The sequence below is a fragment of the Chrysemys picta genome, chromosome 3, assembly GCF_011386835.1.
Source record: "Chrysemys picta bellii isolate R12L10 chromosome 3, ASM1138683v2, whole genome shotgun sequence".
NCBI lineage: Eukaryota > Metazoa > Chordata > Testudines > Emydidae > Chrysemys > Chrysemys picta.
Genome location: NC_088793.1, coordinates 139,677,618 through 139,690,473, shown reverse-complemented (window position 1 = coordinate 139,690,473; position 12,856 = coordinate 139,677,618). Strand labels below are relative to the sequence as shown.

The following is a 12,856-nucleotide window of genomic DNA, read 5'->3' as shown; positions in this document are numbered from 1 at the left end:
TCCTGGGAAGATATGCAAGATTCCAATAAATGACACAGCCATACAGTAAGTGAGAAATTATTGCTACTGAGGAAGCATCATTACAGAAGATGGGAGATTGGATCCTGAAGTCAGCACCAGAATAGCAAGAGCGAAAGAGATATTCTGGAAGAATAAACGTTTGATGAGAAGGGACACAAATCTCACAACTAAATTCTGACTGTTAAAAACTTACATATGGTCTGTGTTAAATTACGACTATGAAAGGTGGACATTCAAACAATCGATAAACTACAGTCCTTCAAATTATGTGGTTATAAAAGAATTCTGAAAATATTGACAAACCATGGAACCAATGAAAAAAGTATGGGAGATAGGAACTCAGCAAATACTAATCCGAGATCTTAAGAAAAGAATGGTTTGATTTGCAGGGCACATTTTTTAAGTAGGTCAGCGGGTGATGCATGTTTGTAGGCCCTGAAGGGGAAAGTTGATGTCTGAACAAAAAGAGGAAGGAAAAAAAAATCTTGGATGGACAGTATGGTATCCAGGGTGGATCAAAAGGACTTTTGGCTCACAAATAGATGAGCAGGAGGATTTACAGAATAGGCTGCCATGGTTGCAAACCTCTAGTAATGGAGAGGTCGTATGAGAAGATATATTACTGTGACTGTTATTTATTGTAGTAATAATAGTGGCTTCTCAGTCTTCTTAAAGAATAGATGAAGTCTCCTGTGAGAGTGAAACTGGAGTCAGAGTTTTCCTGAAAAATATTTTTTGTATGTACAATGTTATGTCTTAGTAGTTTTTCACTTTTCTCAGACAGTGGTTTAAAACTCTAATCTGAATTGCACAAATTAAAACTCTCATGACCTATGTACAAAAACATAAAATAACCTAGGAAAATCACTAATAAACTTTGTGTACTAAGGTTAATGCTGCAGAAATACAAAACTATATATCCTCTTCATCACCCTAAATAATACCTAAAATGATATCGAAACGCTTAAAGATATGAACATTTAAGAACAGCATCTAAAAGCCTTGAGTCAGCTGATGAGGATCTGTTGTCTTGACCTTAAAGAAAGTTCTTACAATTAAATAAAGCCATACATAAGAGAGCAAACAAACCAAACAAAATCTTTCTGTTTTAGGTGTTTTTCTAGAGTATATGGGATCCAGCGCTTTTGTATATATGGTTAGATTTAAGCACAAGTGTAAGAGTTTGCAGGATTTGGGCCTTATAGTGTGTAGCAATGATTGTAGTATCTGAACGAAAGAAAATTAAAAAACAAAAATCCACCTGTATATTTCTGAAAAACAATACATGAAAAACATAAAATGTTAAATTAAATACCCTTGATATTTATATACACCTCTACCCCGATATAAAGCAACCTGATATAATGTGACCTGATATAACACAAATTCGGATATAACGCGGTAAAGCAGTGCTCCAGGGGGCGCGGGGCTGCGCACTCTGGCGGATCAAAGCAAGTTCGATATAACATGGTTTCACCTATACCATAGTAGGATTTTTGGGTCCCGAGGACAGCGTTATAACTGGGTAGAGGTGAGGTGTATTATCATGTCATAAATTAATATATAAGGAAAATATATTTGTCGTTATGACAGATTTTATTTTTTACTGCACAATGTCCATCCAAACATAACCTTTCCTCCAGCATCTATACAAAGGAAATAAAAAGCAAATAATAAATAACATGCAACTGTAAATGTAAGTTATTTACAGTAGTATAATTTTGAACCAAACATTGGAAGGGACAAATTGCTGGTTGCACAGAAAATATTGTTCCCCCTTCACTTTCCCAACTGGCTCTGAGCAGCAATGCAATGTATGGGTCTATCTCACATTTACATTCACTTAGTTATATACTAAGTGTGAGTGATAGTAATGTTTTATAAAACAAAAATATATAAACAAAAAGTGTGTCTATTCCCCTCTCCCCCCGATTTAGTCTCTCTCTCTCTCTCTCTCTCTCTCCTGTAATATGGTGCAGGCTTGTGGAGGGAGGTGTTTAGGAGGAAACAGTGTGGCTTCTGACAGTGACACTTCTGGATATAAGGTTCAGTTCTACCGTACCATCTAAAAACTGGGTTGAAAGTTGTGGGAAGATATGTACCCTAAAATTATATCTTTTTTTTGGCTAATGACAACTCTTAAGAGGCTTTTTAATCTGTTTTTTACATAAGAGGTGTTTTGTACGCAATATGATTCTGCTAATTACTTTAATTTTGAAGTGTTTTTAGGGCTTGGATTGGGTAGGGTATGGAAATATTTCTATAACCTTATGTTTGTTAAAATTACAAATCCGTTAAAAGCAGACTTCAGCAATCATGAAAAAATAACCTCTCATTTATAATCCAAAACTGGATTCAGACTGAAATATTTCTTTAAATAACTTTTCTTCTAATGTATATGTGTGGTATACTATCTCTTGATGTTTTTCATGAGTCCTGTGCATCTGGCACTTTATTTTAAATAAATAAAAAACTGAAAATAAGAGCACTGAAAGTTTAAAAATAGAACCACTTATGAATTACATGGACACCGATAACATCTGAAAACAGGGAAAGGTGCTTAGGTCCAACCATTGACAGTCTCCTTTAATTGCATTCTAGACATGGACAGAACTCTATACTCTACAGTTGGTGTAGGTGATAATAGTTTATTTAACATTGTTTGCAACAACTGTATTTTAGTTGAAAGTTCTGTTTGCTGTTGAAACCTGCCATAAGACCAGAGAAGTACTTTCTTTATAGTGCTATTCAAAAATTGTTTTAACAGGCCCTTTTTTTAAATATGGGTCAATCAATGAGAGACATTTGTAAAGACTTAGCTGTTAGAATTTAACTCTTTATTCCTTCTCTAATACTTCCTTGCAGGCTGACTCCTCAGTAGAGATTGGGAAGGGCAGCAGAAGAGAAGCCAAACGTTTAAGCTGATAATTGAACAGAATTTTTCTCTGAATTGAGGGCTCAGAGTGGAGCCATCATGAGCGATGTTACCATTGTGAAAGAAGGCTGGGTTCAGAAGAGGGGTAAGTTCCAAATATAAACAGAAAATCCTTCTAATGTGTAGCATGCTATCAATATTTTTTTATTTTATTATTTTATTGATATTTTGCAGCTGGGAATATGAAAAGTCTAATACTTTGCTGTAATGTTCTTTCCCATTTAATAGCAAGTATCCTCTCTCTCTGTTAATGCGACAATCCAGACTACATGGGCACTGATACCTTGATCGTGCAAACAGTTAAGCATGTGCTTAGTAGTATATATGTGAGGAGTTCTGCAAAAGTCAATGGGACTATTTGAATGAAGTCAAGCATGTGCCGAACTGTATTGCTGAACTGGGGCTCATGTGAATAAAGTTACAAACGTTTTCCAAAATAAAGAGCAATTTTGTATTAATTCAATTAAATTTAGCTTTTGGATTGACTGTTTATAATCTGTCATTGATGTAACAGATTGAGGAATGTTAGTGTGCTTGAGCTTTGATTTAGAGCTGTGGCATTTGCATTTTTAAGAAACTTTTTTTTATAAAGTTTACTTTTTAACTTTTGCTGATCTGGGAACAAATATCTCTGTCATGGAGGCCAGTTTAAAATTATTTTCTTAGTATTAAAATGTGTCCATAGCAAGATTGGGCATTTAGTTGATTGGTAGTGCATGTGAAAACAATGCCTTTAAAAAATGTTTAGACTGAGAGATGTGCTTCTGTTTAATTTAATCTCACTAATTTTTTTGTTTTATAAATTAAATTCAGCACACATCAGTTAAAGTATAAGTGACCGTTTAAAGCTGATACTTAGTTTTTAAGTAGTTATAACTTAATTGGTAGCTGTTGGCAGTTACAAACTTCATTTTGTAACTAACCCCAAGGAGTCACGTTAGGAGAGGATGGCCTGATTTGTCCAAAGCTTAACTTTTCCATCACAAAAATGCTTTTCTGCTCCCATGCTGAATATGTTGTTAAAGATCTTTACTGTATTGTGTACATGGGTACTAGTGTATGTATGTACGTGACCTGGTTGAGTAGGATGGGAACTAATTCATGCTGGGGATATTTAGAGCACTCCCAAGTTTTCAGTTATTTGTAGTATCAAAGTGTGTAGTTTTAAAAACGTTTCCTAAGCTTTGACTTTGGCTTCTTTGCTCTCTGCCACAGTTTACACAAATCTATGGCAGCTTCCAGTTAAAATTAATGCTTACAGCTCATAAGTTCTTTTATCTCACTTGGAAGAAAATACACATTAGAGCAGGGGTTCTTAGACTTCATTGTATCAGAAGTACCCCCCTTCTGACAACCACAATTATTACATGACCCCAGGAGTGGGGACCGAAGCCTGAGTCTGCCCAGGCCCCTCTGCCCTGGGTGGTAGGGCCAAAGCCCGAGCCCATCTGCCCGCGGGGGAGGGGAGGGCAAAGTTAAAGCCCAGTGGCTTTAGCCCCAGGCAGGGGGCCTGTAACCTGAGCCCTGCTGCCCAGGGTTGAAGCCCGGGGCCCCAGCAAGTTTAAGCCACTTTGGGGTCTTTACCCACAGTTTGAGACCCACTGCATTAGAGTAAAGTGTTAGTAAAGAAGACACTAAGTAGCATTTCTCCATGACTTCCTTTTTAATGACTATAGTAAGGTTTCTTAAAAACATTTTTCTATTATTTTTATAGTGTGAGTATTTTCTTATTTACAACAAATATAATGACTGTATATCTCGCAAAACTATAGCAAAGATAAAGCACAACTGAAAAAAGTAGCAAGAAGTAAAAACCGAAGAACACTAAAATAATTTGCTGATAACAGAAATAGTTTTGGCTTCTAATTGTTTAAATACCTTTAGGTTATCCTAGCAGTGGTTTTCAAGAACAAGACCATTTGGAAACTCTTAAGATAAAAGAACATCCTTTTGTTTAAATTGTCTTAAGGAATCAAAATAAGACTTTGTTTATCCAGTATGAATATGAAACTCAACAGCTTATACTCACAGTCCGCCAGTTTGTATAAGTAGGGGAGACTACAAAATAAGAATATCTGAATTGGTGCTGAAAGAACTTGGGGAGCTGATAATGGTATAATCAGAAAGAGACCTCTTTCTGTCTGGTTAGGAATACTAGCTTGCTTGGGCTCTTTTGTATTTCAGTGTCAGCTTTTTGATAGTATAATTATATGTACATCAGAGGAGTAACTTCCCTTTATTTATATATTTTGACCAAGAGGCAACAATGGACTAAAGTATATAGCTAGTCTAATTAAAAAGTTGTAAACTGAATGAGTATTTTTGTATCTGACTCCTTCATTTAGTTCTATTTCAAAATAAGAGGACTTGCTACAAATTGCCCTTCCCCAGACACTTTTAAATTTTACTTGATGTGGGAAACTCTAGAAATGTTGGATAGCTGTATAACATATTATCACCTTTGTAATACTTTGCAACAAGATTTCCATGATATATACTGCTATATTTTGGTCATGCCTTTAACTAGACATAGTTCCAAATGAGACTCATCTCTTCTTACTGCAAGAAGGTTGTCTGGATCATGGTGTGAGTGGCTCCATAATCTAGTTAAATCCAAGAATATTGTGTGCTGAATAACCTTTTAATTTTAGCAATGAGATGGTTTGTCTAAATAGCATGGCGTGCAGAAACAAAGACTGTCATTTGGCATAGTGACCTCATATTTTTATTAAATGTCACTGAAACCAGGAAAAGCTGGAAAAAAAATCATAAACCTCCTATGCAGTGGTTCTCAAACTTTTTTTTCTTGGACCACTTGAAAATTGCAGAGGGTCTCGGCGCACCACTTAAGCTTTCCAAATGTTGTTTGTACCGTTAGCATGCATGATTCTATTTTGAACATTTGGAGAATCTAGTGTGAGTGGCATCTCACTTTTGCAACTTGAGTATGCTTTCTGATCAACCAAGAGGGTGATTGGAAAGATACTCCATGCCTGAAACTTTATCATGAATGAGTCAAAATAATACTGCACTTATTACCAAAGTTAGTTACCAAATTCCATTTGAATCAGATCTCCCTTAATTTTAATTTGGCTATAGTGCCCAAAGAACAAAAAGGAAAACCTGTCAATTCTGTGTATGAAGGAGAGCACTAACAATATACCCCTGAATGATGTTTGAGGATAAGAGGTCATACATTTTGGTTGCTCTTTTTGAAGGCCCCGAGAAGAGATTGGTTACATCTAATGAGTCTGTGTTTCTTGGCTCAGGAGATTATAGCTTTTATCTGTTTTTGTTCCTCAAGAGCTCTCAATATATTTTGCGACTGTGAGAGCATATGCTTGTTCTCTGCAACTGTGTAACACGGTCAGACTGGAATAGCTACTTACTTTCTCCAGACAGTGTGGAATTCATCTCAGATGGAAAATTTTGAAGATTTCAGTCAAATTAAAGAAGTTTCCCAAACTTTTCAAAGATCGGTCCCCATTCAAGAAAGCAAAATGAGTTGTGCCTTCTCTCCCTCCCCAGTTCTGCAATGTTTTGCTAAAGGTTTACCCATCTTCATTTATGTCTTCTGCACTTTCAAAAATGCTGATTTAAAGGAAACTACCTGATAATTGTGGTGGTAGGTACTGCAGTTGAATTCTGAGTAACCCTGGTTGGTCCAAAGGGATTTATGGAGAATTGAAACTGTTCTCTAAGCACGCCTGCTCTAACCCAGATTCTCAACACACTGAATAACTTACAGTTTAAGTGCACCGTATCCTCTCTATCTTATTATGAGGTTTATCCTCTCTCTCAAAGGAGTGTCACTTCACAAATAAACCCAATGTTGCAAACTCTTGGAAACTTATTGCAAATGATGTTGCCTTTGCTGTGGGAAGTCACTTGATGAAAAAGTCAGTCTTCCCATGACTTGGGGAAAGCCAAATGAGGGAGAGACTTTCCCCTCTGCCCCACAATGCCCTGTAATTTAGGGAAAGAGCACTATACTGGAAGCACAGAAACTGAGTTCTAGTCCTTCCTCTTCTGTTGACAGCTGTGTTCCTCATAACTCTTATTATGAGTCAAGGCCACATACTGGTACATTGGGAAGTAACTTACATCCATCCATTCCAAGATAAGATAATGAGACTTGTCAGAAGGTCACTTTAGTCAGAGCTGGGAATAGAAACAGGTTTCTAATACAACTCTCACCTGCTTTACCCCGACAGCTTTTCAGAAGGAACTTGCTAAATTAGGTACTTTTGTAATTCATACTAACAGTGTGGCTCTGTCACTCTCTAGTGGCTAGACCACAACCAGAAGTTTATTATTCAACTGCTGCTTCCATGCTATGATTTCTGGTCCTCCAGCTCAACAGGTCCCAGGTTCATTTCCTGCAGACTATGCAATCAGGGTGTGTTGCATTTCCCGGCAGTGTCTGTAACTCAGAGACCGTTTAATCACAGAGCCAGGAATAGAAACCAATAATCCTCATGCCTTATGTTCCAGTGCTGTTTGACAACTACCTGAGCACAGTGATCTGGACACAGGATAACAGCTTTCTTTCCCTCCGTCATTTACTCCTGTACCTGAAGTGGAAGAGGTTTAGACTAGATATGAAGTTTCTGGATCCAAGCCCTGATCCTGGAATAATTTTTGAAATGATTTTATATTGCAAAATACTTTAGAAGTGATTTGGATAATGTGTTAATATTTGATGATTGCCATTTTTAGTGTTTGTGTTTTGGTTACTGAGGGCTTGCCTACACAGAGGTTTTTTGCACCAAATTAACTGTATCGGCTAAAAAGCCAGCACATTTAACAGGCACAATCACTAGTGTGGGTGCAATTATATCAGTATAAAAGTGTGTGGTGGTATATAGTCTGTTCAGATAAATTTACCTAAAAGTTAGTTAGCTGAAGTATTAACTTGACCCTGTCTGTACCCTCTTATAGTCATAATAAGTGGTTAATTGCAACTCAGTTTCTTCAGGTATAACTCATTCACAAGATTAATAGAATTCCATTTATTTAAATATTTTGGATGTTTTCTACATTTTCAAATATATTGGTTTCAATTGCAACACAGAATACAAAGTTTACAATGCTCACTTTATATTTATTTTTGATTACAGGTATTTGCACTGTAAAAAAACAAAAGAAATATTTTTTATTTCACCTAATACAAGTACTGTAGTGCAATCTCTTGATCATGAAAGTTGAACTTACAAATGTAGAATTATGTAAAAAAACCCACCTGCATTCAAAAACAAAACAATGTGAAATTTTAGAGCCTGCAAGTCCACTCAGTCCTACTTCTTGTTCAGCCAATCGCTCAGACAAACAAGTTTGTTTACATTTGCAGGAGATAATGCTGCCCTCTTCTTATTTACAACATCACCCGAAAGCGAGAACAGGCATTTAATGGCACTGTTGTAGCCGGCGCAAGATATTTATGTGCCATATGCTTTAAAGACCCATATGTCCCTTCATGCTTCAGCCACCATTCCAGAGGACATACATCCTTGCTGACGATGGGTTCTGCTTGATAACAGTCCAAAGCAGTGTGGACCGACGCATGTTCATTTTCATTATCTGAGTCAGATGTCACCAGCAGAAGGTTGATTTTCTTTTTTGGTGGTTCGAGTTCTGTAGCTTCCACATTGGAGTGTTGCTCTTTTAAGACTTCTGAAAGCATCCTCGTCCCTCTCAGATTTTGGAAGGTACTTCAGATTCTTAAACCTTGGGTCGTGTGCTGTAGCTATCTTTAGAAATCTCACATTGGTACCTTCTTTGCGTTTTGTGAAATTTGCAGTGAAAGTGTTCTTAAAATGAACAACTTGCTGGGTCATCATCCGAGACTGCTATAACTTGAAATATATGGCAGAATGTGGATAAAACAGAGCAGGGGACATACAATTCTCCCCCAAGGAGTTCAGTCACAAATTTAATTAATGCATTATTTTTTAACGAGTGTTATCAGCATGGAAGCATGTCCTTTGGAATGGTGGTTGAAGCATGAAAGGGCATACGAATGTTTAGCATATCTGGCACATAAATACCTTGCAATGCTGGCTACAAAAGTGCCATGCAAATGCTTGTTCTCACTTTCTGGTGACATTGTAAATAAGAAGAGGGCAACATTATCTCCTGTAAATGTAAACAAACTTATTTGTCTTAGCGATTGGCTGCACAAGAAGTAGGACTGAGTGGACTTGCAAGCTCTGAAGTTTTGCATTGTTTTGTTTTTGAGTGCTGTTATATAATACAAAAAAAATCTACATTTGTAAGTTGCACTTTCACGACAGAGATTGCACTACAGTACTTGTGTGAGGTGAATTAAAAAATACTATTTCTTTGTTTATTGTTTTTACAGTGCAAATATTTGTAATAAAAATAATATACACTTTGACTTCAACACAGAATACAATATATATGAAAATGTAGAAAAACATCCAAAATATTTAATAAATTGCAATTGGTATTCTAGTGTTTAACAGTGCGATTAAAACAGCGATATTAACTCAAAAAATTAATCGTGATTCATCACGTGAGTTAACTGCAATTAATCGACAGCCCCAATAATGTCTTTCCTTGAAGTGTGTGTGATCTTGAGGGGAACAATGCCTTTGTGTTTTGGTTAGCAGAATTCATTCTTTTGTGTATTCTTATTACTTGAGAAATCCTTAAGCTTTTCGCTCACTAGGAGTGAGGATTTACTTGATGGTTTGCATGCTTTTTTGATTTTTTTTCTGAAGGCAGGATTTCAATATATATCCATGCTTATAATTTAACAAAACCAACATGGGATGAATGATAGATACTCTTTCATACTTCCTTGGAGCCTGGAGAAGTTTTCTTGTAATGAGAGAGTTGTTTTGTAATATGTGTATTGTAAGGATACTGTTTTCCCCCCCCCCTCTTTTTCTTCCTTTATATTAAAAAAGGCTGTCACAATGCCATAGCACTACAATGCTAGATATTCTTAAATAATGGTCTTCTGGAAGACAGTGTGGTTTCTCTTCAGATCGTATAAATCTTTCGCCTTTTCTAACAATGAGAGCTTATGGGATAGAAATTAATATTGAATAACTTAATTTATCCAGTGATTGATTCAGTATTGCAAAGGTCACTAATTCTGAGATTAATACTAACGCTGTGCAGTTTTTAAAATTTAAACGAGCAGTTTATATGCCATCAGATTTTAAATTTATAGCTCTGTGGAAAAACTTCCTGTTGTATCTACTGTCAAAGACGAATTATTGGAATAAACCCATTGATTCAAAATATTAATTGAATTTGTTATCTCAAATACAACTGGTTTACTGCCTTCGCAATGTTCTATACTTTCACTATGAAACCTGAAAAAGTATTGAGGAATTTGTTAGGCAAGGCTTTGAAATTACGCAAAGGCCAAAGAGATGTTAATTTTGGAAATGTACGTTAAAGACCTAGTTTGGTTATTTTGGGGGGAGGGGGATGTCTTTGAAAAAAATAGTTTCAGAAGTTATGCTACTAATTGACTGTTGTTCACAACCTGTCAGATATCTTGTTTGCAGATTGTCTGAATTATTTGAGTAGATTAACACACCTCTAACAAAGAGAAATTTAAATAGACTATCTTGAACATCTGTTACACAAAGTAGAAACAAAATTCTTTTTTCTAATTGTCTCAGCTAATAGTACTTAATTCTGAGTGTCTCCTGATAAATTTGTTTTGTTTCAACTGGTTTAATTTTTTAATCTAATCTGTATTTAATAGCAAAAATTATTAAATAGTTGTAGAGTTGCCATATGTAAATGAGAAGACAGTAATGAGGAAGATGAGTAAAGAGAGAAGAAATACAGTAAGATATTAACAGCAGCAAAGCCTAACTCTTACAGTGTTTTTCATCTCTAAATCTCAAAGTACTTTACAATGGAGGTATCATCCCCAATTTACAGAGGGGGAAATGGAGGCATGGGGTGGGGGGGAATTGACTTGACAAACGTCATAAAACAAGTCAAGGGCAGAGCCTGGAATAGAACCCAGGTCTTTTGATTTCCAGTCCAGCACCTCTTCCCTCTCTATCATAGTCCCACCATCAATACTTGATGAATACTGCAGAAACACTGCACAAACTACTATTCTGAATAAAATCCACCTCTTTGCTTTGCTGGAGTTTGCACTTCCTTTTGTGTGTTTATGAATATTCAGGTAAGCAAGGGTTTTCTTGCAAAAGTGTTTGTAGAAGGTAAAACCATTATAACTAATTCCATGAATAAGTATTTGTGAGAGTATGCACAACAGAGGTGTTCCTATAGCTATTTTGAAGGTTGAGGGGTTGGAAATGAAGGGGACTGAGCCTTGGAACAATTGCCTCCAGAGTCGTAAGGGACTTCCAGGGGCATATGCTGTGCTGTATACTACAGATTTGTCTACAGTAGAGATGTATCTTGAGTTGGAAATTGATTGTTCCCTCTAGCTCACCTTCATTTCAAACACAAAAGTCCCTTATATGTTTGCTTGTAGCAGAAGTTGGAGTACCTACCTAAGTAGTGTGTGGTATATATGCCCCAATAACTTGTTTTTATTCATCAGCCCAGATGGATTTACCAAGGCCTGCATCCCAGTGGAGTGAGTAATATACTTCTGTGTTGATTCAGAAAGTATCAATTATTGTGAGTCAGATTATGGACACAAATGTGCCCAATCTCTGGCTCTATCACAGTTTTGGTCCCCAGCTGCTCAGAGCCTGCAGTAACATGGTCATTGGCTATTTAAACCTCATGTGGGTGTAGCAGTGTATTTATTGCCTGACCAACATCCATCATCACAGCAGCCACAATGGACTTGCCAACCGCAGACTGGTTGCTCACAGATCTGTAATGCTTGGGAGATGGCCATCCTCTAAAGTCCACATGCTTCTGGACTGGTACTGCCATTCCCCTTGTTTTGTGTTTTAGCACAGCTACAAGAATGTGGTTTTCCTCACCATGGAAATGAGTGCACTTCATCTACAGTGAGACAGACATCCACTAAGGATTCATGCCATGACACCACACCAGTAAAGAGTACACTTCTCTCAGAAACTTGAATAGAACCAGGGATTTTTGAGTCTCATCATTCCTCTGCTGTCAGCAAATTTGTGTATGCAGAATGTGTATCTTGTCTCCCTCTAGTGACTGGCCCAGATAGGAGCAGACAACCTACTACTTTTTTCATGAATGGTCTGGAAGTACCGTATATACTTGTTCATAAGCCGAATTGTTTTAGTAAAAAAGGGAAGCACAAGAGAAGGGGGACACCTTATGAACGGGTATAGAGAGGGAGAGGTGGGACACAGCTCCTCCCCCCAACAGAGGGAGCAAGGAGATGCAGCAGAGCCAGAAGGGAAGAGGCGGGGCCAGAGTCTCTCCGCTTCTGGCCACGCTGCTCACCCCCCCCCCCCAGCCTCTGAAGCAGCTGCAGCTCCAGGGCTGGCAGGCTGCAGCCGTGCCACTCAGCCCAGCCCGCCAGAGCAGGCTGTGGCCATGCCGCCTGGCCCAGCCCGCTGGAACATGCTGCGACCGTGCCGCCTGGGCTGGCCTGCCAGAGCAGGCTGTGGCCGCACTGCCCAGGCTGCCGGAGCAGCTCCAGCCAGGCCAGAGACATCTGGGGAGGGCCAGGGGAGGATAAGGTGAGAAGGGATGGGATGGGGGTCACGTTGGGGGTGGCTACAGGGGTTACTCCCCTGACTCCTAGCTTCTCTCTCCTCTCCCCCCCCCCCCAAATTTCCCCACCAGTTGCTGTCCTGGCCCATCAGGGTAAACAGCTGGAGCGCCGGGACACTTTGTTTACTTAGGTTTACTTCCGTGCCTGCGGACACTCGAGGTAAACAAACCATCTCAGCCCACCAGAGGCTTATCCTGATGGCCCGGGAGCCAAAGTTTGCT

General features: G+C 38.1%; 1 protein-coding gene across 7 annotated transcripts in view; it reads left to right on the top strand.

The window, feature by feature from the left end:
* AKT3 (AKT serine/threonine kinase 3) overlaps positions 1-12,856 on the top strand; it is a 303,148-nt gene that overhangs the window by 25,615 nt on the left and 264,677 nt on the right. For 4 of the 7 annotated variants that reach the window (XM_065589151.1, XM_042848392.2, XM_042848393.2 and 1 more), the window contains exon 2: positions 2,887-3,041. In XM_065589151.1, coding sequence (XP_065445223.1) covers positions 2,996-3,041 — 46 coding nt within the window. In that variant the 5' untranslated portion in view covers positions 2,887-2,995. Of the gene's footprint in view, positions 1-2,886; positions 3,042-12,856 lie in introns of those variants that run through there. The other 3 variants (XM_065589155.1, XM_065589156.1, XM_065589154.1) reach the window with 1 other exon arrangement.